Source organism: Pagrus pagrus (genome assembly GCF_965226575.1).
Source record: "Pagrus pagrus genome assembly, chromosome: 3".
In the NCBI taxonomy this organism is placed as follows: Eukaryota; Metazoa; Chordata; class Actinopteri; order Spariformes; family Sparidae; genus Pagrus; species Pagrus pagrus.
The window spans coordinates 22,492,314-22,519,882 of NC_140187.1; the positions used below are offsets into that span (position 1 = coordinate 22,492,314).

The 27,569-nt window shown below is 41.1% G+C and overlaps 1 protein-coding gene across 1 annotated transcript in view; it reads left to right on the forward strand.

The window, feature by feature from the left end:
* LOC311255425 (arf-GAP with coiled-coil, ANK repeat and PH domain-containing protein 3-like) overlaps nt 1-27,569 on the forward strand; it is a 63,682-nt gene that overhangs the window by 24,940 nt on the left and 11,173 nt on the right. Inside the window, exons 2-15 of the mRNA XM_084349893.1 lie at nt 3,799-3,856; nt 8,865-8,984; nt 9,546-9,599; nt 14,791-14,849; nt 15,228-15,411; nt 15,598-15,642; nt 15,768-15,863; nt 16,462-16,536; nt 17,960-17,971; nt 25,231-25,343; nt 25,792-25,843; nt 26,084-26,184; nt 26,396-26,507; nt 26,587-26,819. Of these exons, the coding sequence (XP_084206019.1) occupies nt 3,799-3,856; nt 8,865-8,984; nt 9,546-9,599; nt 14,791-14,849; nt 15,228-15,411; nt 15,598-15,642; nt 15,768-15,863; nt 16,462-16,536; nt 17,960-17,971; nt 25,231-25,343; nt 25,792-25,843; nt 26,084-26,184; nt 26,396-26,507; nt 26,587-26,819 (1,314 nt within the window). The remainder of the gene's footprint in view (nt 1-3,798; nt 3,857-8,864; nt 8,985-9,545; nt 9,600-14,790; nt 14,850-15,227; nt 15,412-15,597; nt 15,643-15,767; nt 15,864-16,461; nt 16,537-17,959; nt 17,972-25,230; nt 25,344-25,791; nt 25,844-26,083; nt 26,185-26,395; nt 26,508-26,586; nt 26,820-27,569) is intronic.

The window sequence follows — 27,569 nt, forward strand, 5'->3', positions numbered from 1 at the left end:
AACAGAAATGACATAAAATAGCTCCATACAGTTTGTTGTGGTCTCTGGACTCTGGACACTCAGAGATCCCAAATTGATGTAAAAATAATTTATTTACCCTCAACGCAACATCCAGCTCATGAACCCACTTCAGCCAGGGTGTATGCTAACGCTTTTAGCTTAGCAGCTACAGTGAAGATTTAGGTTTAAAAGGGGGTGTAAATAAATAAAAGTATTTTAAATAAAAAAATGTACGAGCTGTATGGAGCCATTTATGTTATTTTCAGTTGTTTTTTTATGTTTTAAAACAAGTCCCCATCTAAATCAGTTGTTTAGGAGAGTGCTACAACGTTGTTTTTGTCATAATCAAAACTTGATCGACTTTGGTGGTGAGTAGATAATGATGTTAACTTATTCTCTCTCTCTCATCTGACTCTACATAGTCCAGTGTTTGTTTTACTCAAGGCACATCATGTCTAACAGACATGTATCATGTCATTTCCACTGAATATCTTTGCTAATGTCTCATTGCACGCGACTATTTCAGCCATTTGGTCCAGGCTCATCTGGTATCAGAGGACTTGTTGGTCCCTCTGCCATTGTCCCTCTGGTCCTTGAAGTGATGCTGATGTGGATGTGATGCCATGTGACACATCGAGTCTGGAAGACATGGGGGGCTCAGATATGTCTCTGGGCTGGACATGTGTGTGTGTGTGTGTGTGTGTGTGTGTGTGTGTGTGTGTGTGTCGGCTCTCGTGTGAAGAGATGCGAGAGGATAGCCACGCGAGCTTCATGCTAGAGTACACACGCAGCGTGGGGGACAAGAATAGACTCTAATGTGGATGGTTGTTGGGGCTGATAGAAGTGCATGTGGAGCTTGTGCATGTGAGGTTCCCCTCCCCCCCTTACTGGTGATGTCAGGCCGCGTACAGTATGCAACAACTGGCGGGGAGGATGAGCCCATCCCCCCTCCGGACTGAGCTGCATCACCGTCATCATCATGAGTGGAGCAGCTCTGGGGTGTTCCTCCAGTTTTTCAAACACACTAAACACACACAGGAAGCAAGTGTCATTGAGACCAAATCTTAAAGCACATGTGTATCATCTTCTTCCTCACTGCCTTTTTATCTGCACGCAACAATCGTGTCTTGCAGCCTTACCCATAATCTAATAATCCCATAACTCTCTGGTGCACTTAGTTAAGGAAACGCATTAATAGCTGATACTCTTCACTGTAGGGGACAAATAAGGACAAAAATATAAGCTTACACACGTGCTCAAACACACACATTTGCCTCTGCAGTGTTTTTTTTGTTGTTGTTGTTTTTAATATTTAACCTTGCCCGAGTTGACAACCTTCTTAGTGTATTGATTTTCAAAGCTCTGCATAATTCCCAACACACTTTGACATACACGCACAAACGTGTTGGTGTTGTTCCTACAACATCATGATCAGTGTTGCTTCAGGAGCATCCTTGGTACTGAAATGTATGACTGCAAAGAATGACTTCCGAACTCGGGAAGTGGGACCATCCGAGGAGCACATGGACGCAGCCTTAAACCACTCAGCCACAACAGCTTGCTCAAGATGTGAACTTTTGCTTTTTGGACGTTGCTGTTTCATTACACACACATTTTGCTCTGATGAAGCCTGATAACGACCCATTCATTTGAATCAGGGAATCATTAAAAACACGCAGGGCTGGAGGCCACCAGGACCAAGATTGAGAAACACTGTTGGAGGAAGAACACCAACATGGTGATATCAGATAAAACTTGCATGTCAACACTACATGCATCCAACTTGCAAAGCACAAGCACCACAGTGATCCTACTTTCTTGCGTGATGAACTTGAGAACTTGGATCAATAGTGAATGGGCTGCTCCTGTATTAAATGTTGTCTATGCGTCACTAACTGTTTATTGGCAGTGTGAGCTGCCCGAGACACGGCACGCTTGTAATGAGCTTATCCTCTAGATTGAACAGCTGTCTGACATTGAACGTGGTCCCTTCATGATGACTTACTGTAGCGGAGAACATGAAGCACGTACGTGCGGTGTTGTATTTCTAATCAACATGTGGCAGAAGAGGAGAAACTGTGAGCCAGTTTGATGGATTACACTGCACGCCAGACATTTTGCAACAACAATACTTAAGTGCAGCAAATTACTCAGGCTGCTTAATGAAAGGTCTCATCAGCTCTGTTTTCCAGCTCTGTGAAACAATATAAATCAGCCTTCTGTGCAGACCACACACACGTGTCTCCCCGCTGTGTGAGTGTCGTGTTGTGGTGCAGTCTGTGTAAACAGTGTGTGTGTTCTGGATGAGAGAAGAAGAAGAGGACGGACACAAGTGAAGAATGAGCCGAACATCTCCGAGCATTGTGAAAAAGCTCAGGAGCAGAAAGGAATTCTGTGAATGTTGTTCTATGGAGCAGGTGCTAAAGCTGCGGACTGACATCTCAGCCCCCCTCCGCTCCTTCGCCGCGCACATCCCCTCTGAAGCAGAAACAGGCCGAGTCACGACCTTTGTAGAATAAACTAGCTGAGCAGGTGTTGTTGCTTAAGTGTTTTCATTTTCTTCATCCAACTCCTCCACTAAAGCGTTGTACAAGAGGGTGGAGTCGAAGCTGTTTGATGAGCTCATCATCTCCCAGAGCTTTTTGTGTTATGGTCAACATGTTGCAGCACATGCAGGGTGTGACGCAGATGCTTGGCACCTCGACCGATAAGCTCCAGCTGATCCCGAGGAGTTCATGTGTATTCACCTAATGAGTCATTCTGTGCTTTTCTCTCACGGGATTAATTTTGAACCTTTTTCGGTGTATGTAGGTTTGTGTGTCAGAGGAATAAGAAAAACAATTTGACATAGCGGGACCTCAAGTACAGCCTCTGTGGCCCACATACAAGGAGTTGCCATAACAACTGACCCTGTAAATGTGAATGAGTGTGTGCGTGCTTGCACGTTAATGGAAGAAGACCCCTAGGGGTAGGATGGTAAAGGTTTCTCGCCCACCCAAACCACCTGACACACACACACACACACACACACACACACACACACACACACACACACTCAAACACTCAAACACTCTAGTCAGGGCCCTCAAGTCCGGTTATCTTCATATTTAGTGTGTATTTAAAATGTCACCTAAATCTGGATTGCATTTTTATTCGTTCTTTTCTCTTCTGCTTGTGCCCGATTTATAAAACCTTTTGTGCCGCCGCTGCCTCTTCCTCACCTCATGGATACTGAAGTGTCAGTCTACGACTCTGCATGATGTCATTCATTGATTTTGCAGCTCAGCCGTGGCCACTAATCTTCCAGAGTGATGCCTTTGTCGATCCGGTCATCAGGATTAATGATCAAGTCCGCGAGACTGTGATGCATGGCGCCTGATTGCTGCTTAATTTTCAGTGGGGGGGAAATACAGATAATGTAAATGCTAAGATGGTTGGAGGCTCGCGTTTGAATACACAGAACAATATACTTCTTATTGCATCAGTTTGGTGTCTTTCCTGTCATCCTTTCATCATACCTTCATCTCTCCAAGCCTTTTGTTCCCTCTGCGTCATTTTTCAGCTTTTTAAAATGTCACAAACACATTTCAAACTTGAATGTTACAAGGCCTGACATTGGTATTAGTCACTATGACGTTATGGTTTGTCACTAATCCAGGAGTTTGACTCTCGCTCTGACTGTGTAACAATTTTCGGATTAATGTGTGGTTCCTCTTCTCAGAAAGACAGTTTTTCTGGTTTGTGCAGGGTCGGGCGTTACTGTCTGATTAACTGTGTGACTTTGTATCTTCTCTACAGGGCTGGAATTGATGATGTGGAGACAGACGTGGTGGAGATTGAGGCGAAGCTTGACAAGGTATGAACCACGCTAATATGTTTTTCTGTGATTCTCATTAAAATAGCAAATTCGACTGATACGCTGCATGTATATGTTCCTTTACATGTTTCTTCCTACATCATGGTAATCACTCAAAAGCTGGTGTAGTACGTAAATATTATACACATTATTAAAACACTAAAAGAGAGACTTTTCTATAAACAGTATTTTCCTTAGATACTGTGAAAATGATCAGAAAGCCCTCTGCACCTCTGTCTGTCTCCCACTCTCTTATCTAAATGTCAAGGCTATTTAAACCAGGAAACACTGCAGACGTGAGTTATTATATTTAATAGCTGCACACACGCTCATATATTGGTGCTGGTGCACACTGAGCAAACACTGATTAATGTCACAGAGGCAGTTTTATATTCTGCAGTGTGACAGCATCACAGAGCAGTCCTCTGTTATCTGAGCATGTGACGTCTTTGTCTGACCTGCTTGCTCGAAGAAAATGCTGCATGCAACACAACAATAGCTCATCATGGATCATTAGTGTTTATTAACATCCGTGGCTGTAGGGACACCATATTTTAAAAGGTTTCTCTGCAGGTGTTTTTTTAATGACCACAATGACCAAAAAGATGAGAATCTCATTTATTGATACATATATTACATGTTTATTTTCATAAGATAATATAAAATAGTCCCCTTTAATTCAATCAAGCCTAAGAGCCAAACTCAATAGACCTGTATGACTTCAAACGCGACTAACTGCTTAACCATAATTTAAGCTCACCAGATCTAGGACCGCAACAAAGTGTACTCACTCATAGATCTTCATCAAGATGCATTATTCCCTGAGATTCCTGATCTTGCAATGTTAAGGAAAGGGAGAAAAAAATCCTGGATCTGTCCTTCAGATCTGCACCATCTACATCGTGGAAATACATTCAGTTGCTTTGTGTATTCCTCCTGACAAACAAATCAACCAACAAAGGGATACGGGTGAAAACATTACCTGCTTGGTGGAGGTGATAAGAGTTAATGGCAAACTAGACAATAGGAATGAATTTCTTCGTTGCATCATTGTCAGATCTCATTACTTACAACTCTGGCTCTGATGGAAGACCACAGGAATTGATGACTAACTGTCTCAAGGGAGTCTATGAGCTAATGTGATGCCTTCACAGATAAACTAATAGACTTTAGAGGATGAGATAGAGTTAATGTTGTTAAGTGGTGGCCGCACCTTCTTTCTTCTTCGTTTGATTCAGTCTGCGTCTTCACATCAATAATATCTTTAGATTGAGCTCACTTAGAAGCGTACAGTCCATCTTGTGCAGCCAGTAGATAATAAAACAGATTCATTTCCTTTTCTTGTTACTGCAGTCTGTCTCTGCTTTATCACCAGCTCCACATTGTTACAACCCCATCTCTAATAAGAGCAAACCAACAGGCGACACTTTGACATTTCAAACAAACGTCCATCCCCTCATCCCATCACACATAAAAGCACACACACACGCACAGATTATTTCTGCCCCCAACAGGTCAGGACCCTCTCATTGAACTTTGAGCTCCTTTTGAACACTATTGTCAGATGACGAGGTTTGGGGGGGAGAGGTTTCCATCAGGGTGATTTGTTCTGTTCAGCAGGGGTCCTCACTGTGAAGCTGCCTGAGGACACTCTCTTAAAGGAGAACATTTATGAGATAGATGACAGCTGAACCTGCCCGCAGTGAACCTGCCTGCAGTGCTTACCCTCATGACCACTGTGAAAACATTCACTGATGCAGATTGTAATGGGTTCAATCCTGGCTAGCTCGACTTTGCAGCTTAATAGGGGGATTGTTTGCTTTTTAATCCACAAACTCGCATTTATGAAGTGATTTTGAGGCGATTTCAAAATATGGAGATATATATTGTGTATCACAATATAGCCTAAAAATACTGTAATATTATTTTAAGGCCATATTGCCCAGTTCAACTATACACTGATCATAAATTGCCCCAAATAATGCACATCTCACACCTCATTGACCAGCAGGACGTCTGCCTTAGACTGTAACTGTTACAGTCAATTAACAGGGCGAGGTCTGTCATGTGGTACCAGATGTGGCATTTGTCTCCAAGTGGACCCCCTGTTGTTCTTCCAGCCCATTTATCAACAAATCCTGACACATATACTGTCCCTGTAATGGCTGTATTCAGACCCTGGGGGCTCAGCACAGCACACCATGAGATCAGTTTCCCCCATATCGGCCAATTTGTTGACAGATATGTTGTCAGACCGGCCTGGGAGCAGCAGTAGGGCAGGAATCACGCTGCCTTGTCTTTTGCGTGGATCAATAACAGTGTCAGTCATGTACACGTGACTATAAACACGTATACTGTATGATGCACATCAGATAACAACATCTATACATACAGTGTGCACTTTATTTTTGCAAATCAACGTCGCCTGCTCATTTCAGCAGTGCTCACACACTCATCATGTTATAGATTCTGCAGCTGTCGGTTCTCATCTCTGAACCGTGCAGAGTAAAAGTCTGACCGTCAGCCACCCAGTCAACCACACTCACATAGCGACAACCTTGGGAACTCCTGCACCAAATGAGATAATTAAAGGTTTACTCAACTCTCTCTTCTGCATACCCTCTTCCACCCCGCCCCTCACCAACACACACACACATGTCCTCATTCTGTAGTACACACTGCCAGCTGAGTCAGTGCAGCGCTAATGACAGTGTGCCGCTCTGTAGCTTATCATATAACCCGTAAAGTGGGAAAGTGTAGCGGTTGCCAGTTAATGTGGTGAGAACATACCATGGCTGTGAACTGTCTGCACCTGGTAATATAACATGTTTACAATTAGGCTTCTTCTCTCATACGGCTGGACTGTTTGCTACCTACAACACAATATGTGCACTATATTACTTTTAGCCATTATTCTGACTGTCTTTATTCGTAGTGTTTTTATAGTCATCGCACTGGTTCCAATGTCGGTTTGTCGACAGTTTGGTCCAGACTAAAATATTTCAACTATTAAGATGGATTCTCTTGAAAGTGACATTCATGGCCCCCAGAGGATTTCACTGACTTTGATCCCCTGACTTTCCCACTGGTGCCCCAACAATAATTAAATGGATTGCCTTGAAATTCAGGATATATATCCCTGGTGCCCACATGGAAAATCTAATTGATTTTCCTCTAGCTCCACCATGAGGGTGACATATGTGGTTAAATGTCTCTACAAATACTGGACGACATGTGATAACTTTTTTGTTTAACTAATCATCCGGAGCTATCATCAGGTAATGTGCAGTCTGTGTGCAGATTTGCAGATGATACTGACCTTAAAATAACCAATGGATAAACAATAAGTTTGCTAAATATCATCTTACATATTTGATTTTCACAGACCAAAACGTGCACAGAAACATGCACGTATGACACCATGAATTAATTCTGTTTTTCATTAAGCTCTCCTGGTTTCTTTAAGCAGGCAATAGACAATTTATTTGCCTTATAACGTATCATTATTAATTAAGTACCTTGCTTTTACTATACTATTTTGTCTGCCACCAGGAACGAAATCTTCTTGGAAAATAAAGGCTGGCTGGTGACCAGGCAGGCTGGCAGCCTGGCACCATTTCTATCTGCTTTCACGTCTCATTTGTAGACTTAATGAATTCATGTTTTGCCCTGTGTTGTTGGTTGTTGCTACTCTGAGAAATACAAAGAGCGATCAAGTTGATTTGTGAAAGCGGCGCCAACAATAGTACAACTCGGATACGCTAGGAGGGAAAGTTGTCTGTTCCCACTTTTAGTGGCAGTGATGGATCTGAAAGCCTGTAGATGAACATTCTCAAATATTTAACAGGGTTTTAAACATTGATTTCAGTATTTATTGCTTGTTTCCTCTGTTGTTACATAAAAAACATCTTTGGCTCATCCTTAAAGCAACCCAGGATGCTTTGGCATCCACATCGAGAGCCACCAATATACAGTATAGTCATGCAACAATTCTCACAGTGGAACAACGATATGCCTAATACTTTTTTTAAACATCCCAGTTATTGGTAAGGTTGTCAAAAGAGGACCCACATGCAGAACACAAAACCTGGCAGGTTGAATAGAAAGGTTGAATAAAAACTTGAATGATACAAAATCCAAGCAACATAAGGCAGGCCAGAAGGCTGGCAACAAAACAGGAGTAATCCAAGAGCAAAAGCTAAACTAAGTACAAACCAGTATAACATGAGGACACAGGCAGCAAACGTAAAACACAACAGGAAGACAGGAGGCAGGGAACAGACGAGAAACGCATCCGATTCCAGCGAAGAATGAGGGGAAAACACGGGCGTAAATAATGATTAACGAGAAAACACAAAGAAAAGAGCAGGAAAAAGACAAAGACAGGAAGTGGAAAGTCACAAGACTCATGAGACTATAACCACAAAATAAAACAGAAACTGTTATATATAATAATGATATAATATAATATATTATAATATATAATAATAATAATAACTAACCCAAAGACCCAAACAATGACAGTTATGTGACCATGCACCGATCAGTGATGGTGTGAGTATTGATAGGTGTTTTAAATCTCAATTTACTGCTCAGCTTTGAGTAAACTACTGAGAGTTTTTTTTTCTGTTCATGAGTGAGTAAAGGAAAATTTCAGCTATAGTCAAAGCTCTACTGTAGGTCTACTGTCAGATTGATGGAAGACAGACAGAGATTATAAACCCACGTTCCCCTGATCATCTTAATCGTTTGCCTTTTTTAAATGTTCACTCCTATAAAGCCACACTCACCTCAGTGATGCCAACACTGTCCTAGAAACTGACGCGAGGATTATTCTAAATTTGAGCTTCTAAATGTGACTAACGATTCTTTTAAGCTTTTGATTCCCGACACCACTGTAACTATTAATATCCCAGCATCACACTGTGTAAAACATGTGACTCTTTAAATAGACGGTGTTTTTGTTGTGTATTTAAAGTGATTATTTTTATTTTCTCCCCCCTGCTAGCTGGTGAAGCTGTGCAGTGGGATGATTGAGGCCGGCAGGGCCTACGTCAGCGCCAACAAGCTCTTTGTCAACGGCATCAAGGACCTGTCCCAGCAGTGCAAGAAAGAGGAGATGATATCGGTGAGCAAGGAGTTCAAAACTGACCTCAGATCTGTATGTTCTTCGCTGAGGGATGTTTGAGGGGTTAACTTCTCAACAAATGACCACTCATCTGTCTTTGCGGGGACATTCCTGTGATTCCCCACATGAATAATAACAGCAGAGCAGTATAAACAGTATTGTCCAGACACCGAGTCATCCAGCTGTTTTTAAACATGACAGATGTGGCCACATGCAGACAGGAGATGTTTATGCTTGATAGTTTACATGGCTGGAAGCAGAGAGATCTGAAACCTGCTTTATGGTTTTCTCTTAGGAAAACATTTGGACTAGATTTCCTGTCAGTACGAGTGTCGCCCTGGTAGCTTTGGGGTGAAACTGTGGAGACATAATTGTCTTCCAGTCAGTAACCGCTCCGTGTAGAGCTTATTTTGTCCTGATTAAGTTCTCTGGACACAACAGTATACACGGGGACAGTTTGGAAACATGTTTTTATTATTTATTATGTGAAAAAGAAGTTTATATTTGTATGGAAACTTGTGTGCTTACATTGTGTGTGTGTGTGTGTCATCAACATTGCAGGAATGCCTTGAGAAGTGTGGAGAAAGCCTCCAGGAGATCGTCAACTACCACATGGTGAGACACACATCAGCTTTAGCCACAGGCGAGAGGTTAGGTAGAGTGTTGTTCCGACACGCCCAGGTCCTCTTGGCATGTTAACATCTTTCAGACATCCAGTCCCTCCTGAGTCCAGTGTTGCGCAACTCACACACACACACACACACACACACACACACTTACACACAATTTAACTGTGACCTCACTGCGACGGTGAAATGTGTCCACACATGCTGGTCCACATGCATGTGTCTGATTCAAACCACATGCTTCACCAGATGTGTACAGCAGCTACAATGCACAAACACACACAAACAAACACGTACACGTAGGTTGTATTCATATGACTCTCTCCTCATGACTAAGTGTGATGAATTTCCCTTTTCTGGGAATCTGCTAAAGTTTCTGGAAAAGCCTGAAGACAATTCTAGATTAAAAGAGGCATGATGACATTTTGAAGTGTGTTTCACACACTTTATTACATTAATGACGTGTTAATATGTAAGCGTGTGTGGTGTTTTGAGGTGTTTGCTCATTGTGTGAATAAAATTGTCAAACACAAAGTTGAAATTAGTAACAGCGAAACATGAGGGAGAGTAGGAAAGTGAGCTGGAGAAAAGAGAGGGCTGCAGGAGGAAAAGAAGGAGAGGAAGGAACGAGCAGAAAGGAAGTGAAGTTAAGAACATTTTTACATGATTTCAACCATTTTTAGTTGCAGAGCATCACTGGTCTCGTGACAGATGAGATTATATGGGACTTGTATGGTACCAGATATGCTGGTTGTGACCTTTTTGTTTGTTGGTGCTGTACTTCTACTCTCTGTGAGTGTTTAAAATACGCTTATCAGCATCTCCTATCTTCCCTTTTTCACATCTGTATTATGGTTTGACCTCGTTAGAGACTCTTAGAGTATATTTATACCTTACATTAACATCCGTCCTGAGTGAACCAATCACAAGTTAACAGCTCTAACTCTGTAAGTTCACACCTGGCATTTCAGCCCATCTTAACTTTCGTTTCAAGTGTCCACTTGTGATCTCATTTCCGCAAATATAAATGTCCATTGTTAGGACAAACTGACATGATGATGAAATAATTCCATGTATAACATATGCCGCATTTACACAAAGGTCCAAATATTTAAGAATTTGTCGTAGACAGCATTTCACAATGTTTATAAAGCTTCTCCCAACTCAATAACTCACAAACATGTTTGCCATTATAATAAAATGGTGTCTTTAATATAGTGTAAATGGTGAAATCAGTTGACAACTTCGGGTTAAAACAGCTGCTATATGTTGGCAGGTAAGGCACACTCTTCACACATGAAAACCACAACAAACCAACACTTTTCACAAGGAAGGAAGCAACTTCATGTATTGCTTTTAATGCTTTTAATACAAGAAGGCATGAAAGATTTAGAATTTGCAGTAGCTGTGTCACAAAGAAGTTTCTCCTCTCTCAACAACTTTCATAAAATTGTGCGATTTTTTAGGGACTCTGGGGATATTGCAGTTACTAGTTAAATAATGAAATCAGCTGAAACAGGCAGTCTGTTCACAAACATCTGCAGACATTTAATTTGCCTTACAGTGAAGCAAATGGAAATCAGGCAGCAAGTAATCCATTCTGCCTGTTGTCATGGCTTCTTCTTCTTGCTTCACAGAGGACGTCAGTTTGAGCGTCCCGTCACTATAACAACCATCGCGTCCTGCATTGATGACGCCCTTGTCGTGGACCCATCAGGTCGCATTAGCATTTAGACCGCAAAACACATGTGGTCAAATGTGTCTCGACAAGTGGTTTGAGTGATCTGATCACAATGCGTCTTGGTGGTTGTTTACACCTGTATTTAAAGCTGTCCACCAGTGTTTGGATCACCTGAGATGTTAATGCCAGGTAGAAACAGCCTCTTATGTTCCCCTTCTGCTTTTATAATTTACACAGCCCTGCTTCACAGCCCGGCATTATTTTGTCATTTTCCATAAACAGATATACAATATATTGTACAGTACTTTATTTAAGTAGCTTAAGGACATTCAAACACTGTTTTCTGGGTCAAGACGTACAACAATGAATCGAATAATATATTTCTCACTAATCTGTCTTGTTCTTTTCCCCATATATTTTTTTTCCTTCCTTCACTGACTGTTTCACTCCATCAAGGTCAAGCCTGTTTAACCTTAAATCCCTTTTTAAATCAAATCAAAGGGCTGCACACTAGATAGCATCCATCAGCTGCATCCATCCAGGGGAATCTTTTCCTCTCTTTCCCTCTATGTCTCTTTTTAACGTACTACCGTTAACAATTCTGTATTGTTGTTTATTCTTTCTCACCACCTGTATTCTTTTGCCTCTGCTCATCCATCCATCGTCCTTGTCCTCTCCTCTCTGCTTACCCTTCACCACCGCCAGCCCGCTCCTCCACCCTAACACCCAGGAATTACACTAATAGCTTGTCTGGCAGACAGTATGAATGAAGGGATGGAGGGAGGGGAGTGAAAGCAAATCAGTCTTTGTTCCACCACTCGGTGATGCCTTTTCCTGCACAGTCTCAGCTCTCAGCAGACACAAAAGAAGCCATTCAAACAGGAAAATGAATCTCAGAGAAACTCACTTGAGGAGCAAATGTGTGTACTTTTAAACATACAGGATTCCTGCTCCTTATTTTAGCAGATTGAGAGTGATATCACTGTGGATTTTAACAGATTTTTTTGTGAGATTATAATGTGCTCAATTAACTTTCTCTGCTTTGGTGGTTTTAGTCCTGCAAAATTCACATGTTGGTTTTCCTCTCTCACGCAGAATAGATACAGGAGAGGTGACTGAAGGTACATTGAAGTCCTTAGTAGCTACGTATGATCTTTGGGGAAAAGAGTGCAGGAGAATTGAGTGTAGACATGTTGTAGGTTGTGTTAGGTCATACCCGGGGCACCATAATCTGGAACAGGTTTGGGTGGAACATTTGGATTAGTTGCATGTGGGTCAAAGTCTATCTGATGGAACTGATTTAAACTTTTCTTTCTGGGATTTAATTGTTTCCTGTGCAACTGGCAGACATATTTATACCACCCCTGGAAAGTACCAAACCTTCACTTTGTACAGCATACATTGACTACAGCCTTCTGACGCATGTTGAGTAGTTATATTAAGTATAATCAACGAGCAGCTTGTTAAAGAGCAGGGAGTGTCCATCACTGTAGGCCCTCTTTCATAAGTGTGATCACAGAAGCAATTTCTCTGTGTGTTTTCAAAGTAATTTACCATAAATTTTAAAAAAAAGTGACACTTACTGCTAGTACTGCTTAATTTAAACCAAGTAAATATTGGCTTAGAGATATATATGGGAGAATGTGGGAATTTAATTATCATCAGGTACCCCAGGCATCTTTGTCTGCATTTTAATCTCTAAAAAATGTTTATAGTTTTCATATCAGCACATATCGGGAAACATATAAATGCCGGTACCGATAGATCTGTGAAAGGTCCATATCGGCTGATAATTTCGGCCAACCGATATATCAGTCAGGCTCTAGTCCCAATTGAACGCTGTCTTTATTTTACTGATGATTGCTGCTATAGTTTTTTACAGGAAACACCCAACTCTAAAAATACGAGTTAAGTGTTAACAGTTAGGGGATATTTTGTCAGAGGTTGACATGAGGAGTCAAAGTTAGAAAAAGGGGAACTTTACGGATATTACCAAGGGGTTGCATCTGAACAGTAAAAATGTTTAAGGAGGCCTGATAAATATCAGAGCTATCAATTATCAGACTGACATTTATATTATTGGCTATTTATCGGTATCTATGAAATTCTTGCCGATAAAAAGAGCTGACTTTATGAAGCCAAATTGCTTTCATTGACTCAACAAGCACAGCATTTACTCACTCAGTTACAGTAGTTGGTAGCGTGCACCGTTAAGTCAGTTTGTGATCCGCCACTAAGCAAAGAAAAAGAAGATTAAGAAGAAGTGTATAAGGTTGATAACTTCTTTATAAAATACAAAAATGTGAAGTTATTGCTTATCTTAAGGGTATCAGCCATGAGAAGCAGGTCATGCTGGTATTGGCTGAAAAAAATCCATATGGTCCATCCCTAAAATGTATAAATATATTGTAACTTTTGCCTCCTTCCATTTAAAATATATTACACAGCAAAGAATAGATTTGTAGAAAGGGACTGCAGGTGCGCAGACGTAAAAGGAGCTGAGTGTCTGATGTCTGACTGACCACTCGGAGCTCCGCCACACTTTTGCAGCCATTTAAAAAGCCATTTATAAACGCTGCAGTCAAAGAGGAGCAGCAGGTCATTTATTCTCCCACAGTGAGTAAACAGTGTAAACCGTCATCTACAGCAAGAAACCAGAGAAAACAAAATGTGAAGTCATCAGATCAACACATCATATGGATGAAGGCACACACACACACACACACACACAGACTAAGCCTGTAATCCTCAGTGTGTATGCTTATTAACTTGGGATTGCTATAGAAAGTTTAATCCACAGGCTGTCAACAGTGATTGCTGTATACATTGTTTGTGTGTGTATGTGGTGAAACAATCACAATCTAATCCAAGTGCATTTCTCTGTGTGTGTGCACGCACGTGTGTGTATGTTTTGTGCGTGCATTAACGCACTCACTGAGGTCTTCTGTTGTAGTGCATACGCATGGATAAACCAGTGAGACGTTCATATTTCCCTAATAAAGATGGACGTTCTGTTCAACAGCAGCCATTCTGTGCTCATTTTGTTTTGGAGTGTGGTCAGAAATACAGAAATGGACGAGAAATGCTCATCTAGATGGAGTGAGCCGTGCACAAAAATGGAGGGAAAAAACATAGTGAGGGAAGTGGAGGAGAGCTGAAGGACAGGAGTGTGAGATGAGGAAGAGGAGGAGGAAGAGGAGGAGGAGTAAGATTCCCACAGTTAACACAAGAGAAATCTGGGATCCTGCAAGGCTAAAAATGTGTTGAGGCAGCAGCTGAGTGAGTACACATGTGTGCATGTGTCCTCATCGCTCTTTCCTTCCCCCTCCTCTGCCTGTGGCATAAACTGATGAAAGGGGTCATACTGCCATCTTGTGTTGAGATGTAGCAACTACAGAGTTGCAGATTTAATCACAGTTATTTCTTTAACATACTTTGTGTGCACTTATGATATAAAATCCTCGTGTTTTTTTACCTCGGTCACCTTCTCTGTGCACAGATTCTGTTCGACCAGGCTCAGAGGTCCATCAAGCAGCAGCTTCACACCTTCATTAAAGAGTGAGTATCTACTCATGATTGAATATATCTCTCCTGCTGCTACAAAGAAAGATGTATTGCATTTTTAAATTGACATTTTAGGGTAATATGTGACTATTTTGATCCATACTAGAGACAGCTGATGTGTCAAAGTGGACTTATTAATAATAATATTATAATATAAGCAATATTTTAAACCACTAAATCAACGCTGTGAGACATAAATGTCTAAAATGTAAATGCTCATATGTAATCTTCACGTTTAGAGATGTTAGATTTTTAATTTTCTGGTCTGGTTATTATAGGTTTTTATAACCACATGCAGAAAATGTCCGGTAATAAGACAAATCATGCATTTTAAACTGAAAAACCTACATGCTCTTGTGATCTTTCCCTCAGGGACGTGCGTAAATTCAAGGACACCAAGAAGCAGTTTGACCGGGTGCGCGAGGACATGGAGCTGGCCCAGGTGAAGAACGCCCAGGCGCCCAGGAACAAGGTGCATGAGGCCGAAGAGGCAACGCAGGCGCTCATCCTCAGCCGCAAAGCCTTCAGGCACCTGGCCCTCGACTACGTACTACAGGTGAAACACACAAACTCCAGATTATATTACCAGTGTCGTCCAGTAGGTGGCGCTGACACCCAACAGCTGCTAAAAACTCCCATACTCCTAAATGCAGGAAAGGAAACACTTGAACCTGTTGTTTTAAAATCTTCTGGTTATTCTCAAACATGCATACATTTTGCTCTTCCTCTTTGTTTTTGGCAGATTAATGTGCTTCAGGCCAAGAAGAAGTTTGAAATCCTGGATGCAGTGAGTAGCCCAGATCATTGTACAACAATATTATGGTTTTCTTTATTCATATCTGTGTCTGGCATGTATATGTAGACTCCCTGTGGTGTACTTCAACCATCCTTGTGTCCCTGTGTCTCCTGCAGATGCTGTCCTTCATGCGTGCCCAGTACACTCTGTTCCAGCAGGGCTTTAACATTCTGGACGAGATTGATCCCTACATGAAAAAGCTGGCTGCGCAGGTGAGACGAAACTAACAGACCAAAGTCACGCACAGGGTTTCATTTCACTGTCACCTTCATTAACTTTAACCAAATATTGGAGTCTTGTCTGTGGTTGTTGGAGATTTAAAACTAAAACAAAAGGTTAAAGGCATACTGTGCAGGATTTGTCAGCCATTGTTTCATTCAAAGACATCACATCATTCAAAGGTGAAGTAAACAATTCCACAGAAAGGTAGTTGATTGTAAAGTATCAGGTCGTAAAATAAGATAAGATAAGATAAGATGTTCCTTTATTGATCCCCTCGGGAGAAATTCACAGGTAACACAGCAGTACAGACGGAAATAAGTAGCTTTTTCAGTCAAAAATGTCAAACATTTGGGAAATTGTGATATGTTGTGTTTTGTTAGGATAGTTCTTAATCATCCGTCCATAGATGATAGATACATTTCTCTTGTGTTGACTACAATAAAGTGTTTGTGAGATGATATACTGGCCTGCTGAACAGTTCATATCAGTATAAAACATTAGTTTTTGCCTCTGTCTGTCAGTGTGTTTGTGTTTCATAGTTTTCGTTCGCATGTCTCATCACATCTGCCGTCTCTTTGCTCTCTGCAGCTGGACCAGCTGGTCATCGACTCGGCCGTGGAGAAGAGGGAGCTGGAGCACAAACATGCCCTCATCCAGCAGAGAGTGAGACAGCAGCATGACTCTGAACTTCACTCCCTCACTGTCTGACCACCTCATTTTTCTCCTCCTCCTCTTTCCTCCTCTGTCACCAACACGTCAGCGCACATACGACTGAATCACTTCCAGGGACTTTTGCTGCCCAACAGGATCAATATACGGGAGAAACTAGGCGAAGAAATACCGAAGAATTCACTTAAAATGTAGAAAATACTAATAATTGTTTTATTTTACATACTATTTTTGTCAATTTTGATAAACATATTACAAGTGTGTGCAAGCAGTCGGTAGTCATTACGTTTTTTCACTAAGACAGTTTTTCTTCTGCATTTATTCTTTTCAAAATCAGGTGAAGTGTAGAGCCTTTCAAGACCGAGGCCACAATCATACGCTTGCCTTTAATCACACATTATTCTATTCGAGGCTCTGTCAGAGAGGTTTCCTGAAATGCTACTGAACTAGATTCTTGTCCCGACACATCAACATTTCTCCCTCTCACTTAGCGTGAAGGGTTCCTCATAATTCAGTGGAACGAGCGCACTAAAAGAGTTGAGGTTAGAAAATGTGTTTACCTCAGCCTGTCTTCCTGGAATCTAAAATATGATCTTGCATCACAAAAACTTGTCTTAAGTTATCATCAAAATACTCTGGAAAAAAAGGCTTTCCACAGAAGCCTTGGATTATTTTTACATCGTCTGTTTCGTGACTCGAGCTCCGTCTGTTCGTTTGTTTTGTAAATTCACAGCAGCACAAAAAAAAAAAAAAAGTTTCTGAAATAATGAGAACGAGTTTATTGAGTGTTGAGTGCAGTTTTTCTTTTTAGAGTTCAGTACAGTTTAAAGTAGAGAAGCAGTCCCCACAGGGACAGTTTGATGTATTTATTTTATGGGTCACTCAGCTGAATAAAAACAATTCTATCAAACCTTCACCCTGCTCAACAGTCACGCTCAGTCGCAGATGCACAAAACTCATCCATCTGCTACCTGAAAAGATGCCAGAACGACTTCTGCCCTTCCCTCTGATTGATTTAGTTGCCAAGTGCAGGCGTCCTGCCAGACACAGCACGCAGCTCCGTGTCTAACCTAATGGCCTTTCAGCAACCCTTCCTCCTTAATCAGACGGCCTCGCTCTGACTGAGCGATGCTACTTGATTTTATTATTGATATGATAGTTAAGATACTTAAACATCTAGTTGAACACACCTCATATCTAATGTGCGCTCACTAGAAAGTCAGAGGGCTTTCTAATGAGACAAAGCTATTAAATGTCTTTGTGAAAAGACCTTCTGGACCCTCTTGGACATGTTGTCTCTCATTAACATATTTGGCTTAATGTAGTGATATTCAATTAGTGCTGATCTTGTATTAACACTTGTATCTTTCTTTCTCTCTCCTCATCTGCTCCTCCCCTGACGATGTTCTTCCCCCAGACTCTGATGCAGGTGAGTTTACATTTTCTCATTTCCATCCAAGCCCTAAAATGTATCCACAAGCTGCACATTACTCAGTGTTGGGAAGTAGTGAACTACATATAATTTAACTTGTAGTTTAAGTACATTTTGTAATGCTTCTTCCTGTTTTTGTTTTTGCGCAACGGAAAACTTCCTTTGTGCCCTAGTCCGACCTTTCATTTTGAAAAATGGAAAAACCCAGCCCGGAGGCAGACTGAATAGCACAGTGAAAGCAATGTTTATTTGGAATCTACACATACCACACATTTTTTCTAAAACCACAACATTTACTTGAAAATGATAAACTACATTAAAAAAAAAAGTTGTCTATTGCCAGCTTAACTGCTTATAACTATAAACAACTTTGGGCTGTAAAATGAAAAGGAAGCTTGAATATATTGTATATTAGCTATCAATTAGCCATAATTAGTCATTTGCTCTCGTTCAGCTTTTTTCCATGTGAAGTACAGTAATTACACCACCTGTACTGCAGTGTAAAACATCCATATTTTTAGAGGTTTGAAAAGAGGAGAGGAACGCTGCAACGTGTTTTGGATTTATTTTAAGAGGCTTAGTTTTTCAGATGCTGTCCTAGAAATTCAATGAGCTCTGTTGTCAACCTTGATCACGGTATCTATAAACAAACAATCTTTTTCCACGTAAGCCCGTCTTAAAGCTTAAACCCGTCTGAGATTTATTGCTCCGCACATTTCCTGGTGTAAAGGCTCATGTGTTTACAACGAGCTCCCAACTTCAACTTGCACTCATAATAGTAGATCATAAAATGCGAACCAGCAGATGTGTGTGTGTGGAAGTTGTTTAGAGCAGATCGAGTGATTGATGTACGGAGAGCAGTTTTATGGTCGTCACATGCTGGCTCCTGTTGTTGGAATCAATAGGCTGTGTGTGTGTGTTTGTGTGTGTGCGGACTGATCCCTCCATCTTTTAAAGAATGAATGTGGGAGGAATGTGTTTGTCTGGAATCACACAGGATACAGCAGACAAAACATTGTTCGTTAATGCTGTTTGGTGGCATCGTGTGTCTTCCACTGAACTTCCACTGTGTGCGTGGGGGTTAGATTATTTTGACATGTGATCCTCATTTAAGGGACTTTCATTGTACAAAGCCTGAGGTTATTTTTGTCTTATTTGATGTTGTCTCTTGTCCTAGATCTCTCTGCTGTTCCTTTATTTCTTTTCTTTTCTCCGTCCTTCACATGCACCCATGTATGGCGGCAACTGCACGCCTTGTTTCTCATTAATGCACACACACCTCTCTTTGAAGAAAACAGCTCTCCCAAACACCCTCCTGTTATTTGGTTCTGCTTCGGTGTGTTTCATCTGAAAATGTCACCCAAAGGATTTGTCAACATGTCAGCAAGCCAGTTAAGAAGATAGAGTTGTCAAACTAGGAGCTTAAAATAGTTTCCTCACTGTGATGTCTTGTTTCGTGCTTTCCATTATTATGTTGTTCTTTTCTTACCAAAGTTGACTCGATTTTAGCGCATCTTTAATCGTATGATAGAGCCCGACTTATGTTTGATTTTTGGGGCTCATGCCGATGTTAAGGAGAATAAATCGATATCGACCGATGCACACACGTTTTGCACTGATCTCTCAGATGTGGTTATCACGTTACAAGATATGTAACAAAGGCAGGATATTTTACATTTTAATAATTAACTTTATTGTTTAAAATTACATCAGTGCACTGAAACAAGAAACTTGACTTTGAATTTAATAACTATAAATTAACCTAAACATCTTTTTCATCATTACGATCTCTGAAAAAAGTTTTCATATCAGACAACATAGTTATCTGTGATAGGCCAATATCAGCCAACTTATAAATCAGTAGTATTTTAAATGAAAGCCCATCACCAGAATAAATGTTGGCAATTTGATGTACGCAAAAACCACAGATACAATTAAAACTTTGTCTTGCGATTGGTGCCATTTTTCTTTCCTCCTCTTTCTGTCTGTTTACCTGCAGGGTTACATTCCACAATTAATCACCGTCTCTTTTCTCCTGACGAGGTGCTGTGACTGACATAGTTAATAGAGGGTAGTATACAGTAAGAAACGAGATGAGTAACTATCACATATTAGGATTATTTCAGTTGGAATTTGTACCCTTATGAGTGAGGAATAAAATAAGTAAGCAGCTCCAGCTTTATATTAATATCAGACATTAGAAATATTGAGAAGTAACCATAACGCCTCCAATAGCTTTTACATTTGACAGTCCTTATTTCAGTCAGTGTAAGAAAGGAATTCATCTTTAAACCCAGTGAAATAAGCATAAGCAGCAGTAAGATGGCCTGAGCACAGCTGGCTCTGTTGTCCTCTACTGTTGGTCCAGATCTCGTATTCACACTACTGGCGAGGTCAGCTATTTCACCAGAGACTGGAGAGATCTGACTGTGCTTGACGGCGTCAAGATCTCCAGCCTCAGCCCATTTCATCCTCTGTCTACTGCCAGCTCAACCAGAGTCAACAGATGGTGTTACGATGGCAGTAGTAGGTTGAAAGAGACGGACAACTAGGAGAGGACAGATAAAAATGCAGACATTTTATTATCTTTATTATGCCTGTTCAGTTTCGTATTTGTGATATTCTCGAAATGACCTGAGCAGAATGGAGATTTTGATTAATCGCACGTTTGTGACTTAAATGAGGTAAAATTTTCATTTAGAAAACAAAATTCACTTTAGCTTTTTTCACTGCATCTTCGTAATGTCACAGGTCCAACATAGTCTTTACCTTTTCATATTACACACTACACTTACTCAACGATGGACACATGGGAACAAGCATTTTCCACTGAGTCATTATACTCTGATCAAAGACAGTCGCTGATAATGCACTGGACTGCTGCACCCAGTCAGATGGGAAGATAGTTTTCCATCTCCCTCTATCTTACTGAACTAAGGGAAACAAGGCAGGCAGTGTTTCAGGAGAAAATGTTGCCGTGATTCATTTTCAGATTTTGTAAAAAATTAAAAAATAAAATAAAATAACTGCCCTCACCGTATGCAAATGTGGTGGTGCAGGAAGCAAAGCCACAAGACAGAGAGAGAGTTTGTGAATTATAGATGGTGTACATCCTTTATTAATAGGCCATTAAGTAAGTGCAGCAGTCAGACTCAGAGGAGAATAAGATAGCTTCATTATGAATGTAGTTCGGGCTAAATTGGATGTAACTTAGGGCGAGTTGTTTTTCAGTGGGAGGAAGATGGATAACAGAGAAATGAAGAGGTGCGTGATAAACTCGATAGTGTTAGAAAGTGTTAGCTGTAAAAAATTATAAAAGAAAATGATCAGTGCAGATCAAGTCTCAAGTCGAGAACAAGTCTTAACTTGACCTTTGTGACATTCTCATGCACGTGAAGCCAAAACAATGATCTTATCAGCAGCAAGCAATTATTTCCGTCATTCCTTCTCTGTCATTTCCTCTATTTATATTTTTTTGGTGTTGATCTTCACCTCACCTAACCCCCCTCCCCTTCTTCATACCTCCCTCCACAGATCACATGCTCCCTCTGTTTTTCTCTCACAGCAGTCTTTTATGTGTGCAGGACTTCATTGTGGCTCCCTGGGGGATTGTTGCCTCGGCTCTCTCCTCCTCTATTGTTACAACACTTGGCTGTGCAGCTTTTTAAGTCAGAGAGACATTAACAGAGAGCGGCGAAGACATAAAGAAAACTGCTGTAGGAAAACTGCAGTGAGGGGGAGAGGAAACACTTTATAATGTGTTACAAAGCAGAGAACATTTTATCAGCTTGCGTCAGTTCAAATTATTTAACTAACTATAGCTTAATCTGTTTATTCACAGTAAATGAGTTATGGTGCATGTGTTTGCAGAGCTGTAACCATTGTTGCATGCTGTGTTTGTGAGTATCTCGGCACATTTTGGCTGGAAAGAAGTCAAAAATGCAAATCAGACCAGCAAAAATATGGCACGTGTTTCCAAACAGTATCCCAGACAGATTCAGAAACTTGCCACCTGTGAACTATGTTACTCAGGTCATTTGGCAGGCAATGCATTGTGCCAATGCTGTGTTGGATCATGTGATCAAAGAGGAGTGTCTGGTATGCGGTTCACCCAGACAAGTAGTAAGCGCGGGTTACATGCAAATCTATAATGTGTCGGCTATAAACAAATCTAAGGGACTACAAATATTTCCATATCTACAAATAAACATCTCTGACACAGGTTCACAAACAGTGGTGGAATGTAAGCACAAAACAAACAATCAGTCCATTTAATGAAGAAATTGAAGGATGAGCTGTATGGAGCCATTTTATGTGTTTGTTTGTTTGTTTTTTATTCAGTTGTTTTTTATGTTTAAAAACAAGTCCCATCACCTTCAGTTATTTAGGAGAACAGGAGTTTTGCTGCAAAGCTCCAGAAATGTTTTCCTTTAACACACTTTTCCTTTAACAAACATTTTCAATTAATATCTGCATTTTTATATATATATATATATATATATATATATATATATACACATATGAATTCTGCCATATAAACATCCTCTATCTTTTGGGTCCTTGTTTTTGAAAGGACGTTTTGTAGCCGCCTGTTCCTCCGGACACTGGTGGCTGCGATCCTCCACAGCCCCGCTGATTTAAGGTGGGAAGAGGGGGCTCCGGGCTGGTGTTTGGGGAGCAATAATGTCGGCTTGATTAGGCAGGGACAGTGCTGGGAGCCGCAGACAGATGGAAAGCTGACTTCTCCAAAACTGTGGGTGAAACCCGGGGCGTCAGAATAGCTGGAGGGGATCTGAAATGGCGGCGTGCCCCCCCTCCCCTCTCCCCAAGATGACATGTTTGATCTGCGGCAGCCGCGGCGGGGTCAGCGGGGCACGAGGACACCGTGACAGCTGTATGATAATGAGGGCTCGCGCCAGATCCACGCGGCCGGGACAGTGTGCAGGTGGCGGGTGAAGGAACGCCACGAGCGCGCTGCGGTTGGCCGACAGTCTCATCTGGACGCGTGAGGGGATGCGCGTGTGTTTCTCCCGGTTCGTCCGCTGCTGCACGTGAATAACCCGCGGGATCATTAATCTGGAGATGCTCTTTTCCCTCTGACGAACATCTTTATCTTTTTATTTATTTATTTAAGTTTGAATTACATTTTTTCTTACTTGTTTTTTACTGAGCCTGAGATGCTGTTGGATGCCAGTGTGGTTAAGATGAAGATATTTGGCAGGCTGGACTTTACCCTGGTGAGAGGCGCTGTTTGTTTCTGTTCACTCAGGTTCAGTTTACATGAAGGGCACCGACCCCACTCAGTTATTTGGTTAGGAAGTTAATCATTAACATACAAGTTAATCAGTTAGTTTTTTCTTGTTTTTTACATTGATCATTAGGCCATATTCAATTCAAAAAACAGGACTATTATTATAAACAGTGTTGTGACAATGGCAGTAGCCATTCAAGAAGTCACTGGAATATGAAGTCTTCCCTGTCTGTTATTTCATGATGACAAGTACTCTCTCTCTCTCTCTCTAATTCAAATTCAAATAGCTTTATTGGCATGACCGTAAGAAAACAACATTAAGAAATCTATATACTGAACTCTGACGGCGCAAGAAAAAACAGAACCAAGTGCTTCATAAACAAACATGAAAGCAAAAATGCAGAAATGTATCTTTTGCACGTGTTCCTTTTAAATCTGTTTATGGTCTGTTGCACATGTTCTGTTTGTGTGTGTGTGTGTGTGTGTGTGTGTGTGTGTGTGTGTGTGTGTGTATGTGTCATTTCTTCTGAGAAAACACCTCTGAGCTCTGAATGCCTCCGCAGCCAGCAGGGAGACAGACTGCTGTGTCACACCCCACCATGTTTTTCGCTCCACACGGCCTGAATGTTTTCACACAAACCCATAATTTATTCAAGATGTTGCTTAAAATAAAAAATTGCAGTTATATTCTGCTATAAGTCACATGTTGCTCTTCTCTGTATGACTCCGAGCTGTTCGCACTTGTCCACACAGAGCAGCCGAGATGATCAATTCGAGTTCAACTTTCTAGCAAATACTCAAGTTGATAATCAGGGCACAGAAAGTACATGACGACATCAGGGTGCAATTATGCTGAATGTTTTTTTTAAGAAAAGACAAGGAATTATTCAATGATCTTTTCAAGAGAAGAGAAAGTGAGACGGACCATGTGTATGAATCTGTGTGTGTCTGCCTGTGTGCACGGCCTGCCATATGGCCGGTATTACCTTGCCCTAAACCAAAGGCCACTTTCACAACAGTGAAACCTAACCTCAGCCATGGCTCATTTAAGTCTGTGTCCTTGTCTTTTTCACCTCGCTGAGCAGGTGACATCTGGTTCTAAATGCCTTTCTTGGGAACTCTAACTCGGTGTGGGTAAAACAGATAAGAAAACAGAGGCATTCCTAGCTGACAAGTGGAGAGGTGCAGATTTGACCTGAGTTAACTAATGAACAGACGGCCAATATGGAGAAGATAGATGTTGATTTTTGTGGAGACAGATTTCATAAAGAATATGTGACATAAAAGAGGAATTGATTCACAGTAGCATTGTGTCAACACAGCTACTGGATGTGGTGCTGATAAGGTGCTGTCTCACTTCCGCTTTGAAGTGTTAAGGTGGACAACTGTGGCCTCACAACGTCCTGACCAATGACCTGAATGCATTTTTACACAGCACGATGCCATCACTTACACTGGAAGCACTTCGGTGCCATGGTTCATGGCGTTGAGAGAATGACATGAAAGAATGTTGTTTTTGATGATGCCACTAGTGTTGTTGTGAAAAGCTTGAGCAAAGACTGTATCCACAAGAACAAGCGAGATAATGAAAACTTGGCAGCGAATTGGTTTCAGGCAGTCGATTTGGCACTTGTTCAAAAGGCTTTCATGAAGCATAGAGAGTAAAGGCTTATTTATTTGTCATTTCACAACACCAGGGTTGCAAAATGAGCGTTAGTCCCTGTATCTTAAATAAGAGAAACAAAACAAATGCTCGCACGAAGCTGCTCTGTAGTCTAGTGGTACGGCAGGAGATACTTCTGTATTTTTTGTCTGTCAGCAGCATTGTGAACTTTTAGTCTTTAGTGTTTTGGTATCCTTTGGGCTCTGTGCAAACATCTCACTTCAACGATATCACTGATGCTCGGTAGCAGGGTACCAGTGATGTTCTGGGTGGTTTTAATCATGTGAATACAAAGGTAATAGAAAGCCCGACCCTAATGTTGATCTACATGTTTCCCTGCAGGACTTTTCCTATGATGACCCCAAGTTGGAATTCAACGTGGATGCACCCAATGGCGTGGTCATGGAGGGCTACCTCTTCAAGAGGGCCAGCAATGCATTCAAGACCTGGAACAGGTAAAAAGAGAAATGAGGAGGGAGTCAACATACAGTTCCAAACCCAAAGTGGACGCTCTTCGTGTAATTTACTGTCCATTCTTACTTTTTCCCATCGTAACCTTTCTTCATTTACTTCAAGGGAGATTCAATGTCTTAAGAGTGTTTTTCTCTTTGTGTGTATATGTTTAGATATACATTACTGGATGCTATTTTTTGTATTCGCCCGCTATGAAAATGTTGACTACATTCTCATGTCCATACATCTTGTCTTTCATAAAAATGTGTTAGACAAATGACTAATTAAAGCTCATGAAATGACCAGGACACATACAAACACTTAAAAATATGACAACGTGATACTAAAAAGATGTGTCATGTAAGGAAAGGTTGGTCAATTTCAATGTACACATTTAATGTGGCTCTCTCCAAGAATCTGTCTAACTTAATTCCTTGTCTCTTGTTCAAGGCGGTGGTTTTCTATACAGAACAGCCAGCTGGTCTATCAAAAGAAACTCAAGGTAAAGATTCTTTTCTTTCTTTTTCTTTTCTTTTTCTTTTTCAATAAAACATACTGCAAAGCAATGTTTGACAGCGTGTAGGGATGGCCCTTATTATTAGTAATTTGCATATTGGTGCAGAAGAATGAGCTCATGTGCAGACTTGTCCCTCCTCTGTGCCAGTTTCCATATGATTGATATAACATACTTTGCAGTAAATGGGGCATTGTTTGTTGTGATCACGATCTCTGCCACTGACAGGACTCTTTAACGGTGGTGGTGGAGGACCTGAGGCTGTGCTCTGTCAAACCATGTGAAGATAATGAGAGGAGGTTCTGCTTTGAGGTGGTTTCACCTACTAAGTAAGTGTGTATGTGTGTGTTGATCCCTGCAAGATCAAGTTTCATCCAAACTAAACTTCTTTAAAAATGTTTGCTGTTATGTTGTTTCTTCAGATTTTCACCTCACTTACTAGTTGTCAAATTATTGACTGTATCTATATTTGGAATTTAGTAAACACAGCACCAGACAGTGATAAGCAGGTATTAAAACTGGCATCTACGAATCTTTTAGGAGCTGTATGCTGCAGGCTGAGTCTGAGAAGCTGCGGCAGGCTTGGATCCAGGCCGTCCAAGCAAGCATCGCCTCTGCTTACAAAGACATCACTGACAATTATTACATCGAGGTACGAACACACACTCAGCAATAGTCACATCTTCACTGTGCAGCTTCACTATATCTGACCCGTCGAACTGTCTCTGCAGCGTCTGGACCGGACAGCCTCGCCCTCCACCAGCAGCATCGACTCTGCCAGCGAGCCCAGAGAGAGAGGGGAGAGGGCAGAAAGGGGAGTCAGGGGAGGTGGGGAGAGCCTCCTCCAGAGGGTGCAGAGCCTGCCGGGTAACGAGCTGTGCTGTGACTGTGGACAAGCAGCTCCTTGCTGGGCCTCCATCAACCTGGGAGTGCTGCTCTGCATCGAGTGCTCAGGGATCCACAGGTGAACTACGCTTAATGATACCAGATATTTGTTCAGAGGAGGAAAGAACAGCAGGATGTAGCTTTAGCACCTTAGCACACCCTACATGGAACTTTTTAATGGATTTACATTTATTGTTTTTCCCAATAAACACTTGAAACTACAGCTCAGTTTCTCTAAACCCAAAGCTGAAAACAGTTAACCACTTTGTCAAGTCTCCACAAATCTCTTTCAAAATGAAACACTGCACTCAAAACCACATTCTCTCTCATCAGAACTGATTCTTTCCACCATAATGATACACACAGCTTTCATATGAATATCTCTTACAGACCACCAGGGTTGTAAAAAGTACACAAAAGCCAAACTTGAGTAAAAGTAAAGATATTGTGTTAAAATATAACTGGTAAATGTTAAAGTCAGCCCTACAAGTAGTACTTGAGTTAGGTCCCAAAGTACCAGATATTTAATGTACCAAAGTAGTATTCAAAGTACAAGTAAAAGTAAATTATAGATATATTTACATGTATGCATAAACTTTATATTAAGTGTAAATTAATTATCCATCACAGTTCACAGTTTAAGCAGAAACTGTTGAATTGTTCTGAGAGAGTTTGGCAGTCTGGAGTTTCATGCGCTCCCAGTTTTTCCTCAGCAAGAGGATTGGCTTTTCTGACTCATCCAGGTTGGATAAGTCACAAAATAAAAAACTACTTTCATGGTAGAGTGCTGAGGATGAACGTCATCGTTTGTCCAAAGGGGCTGCAAGAA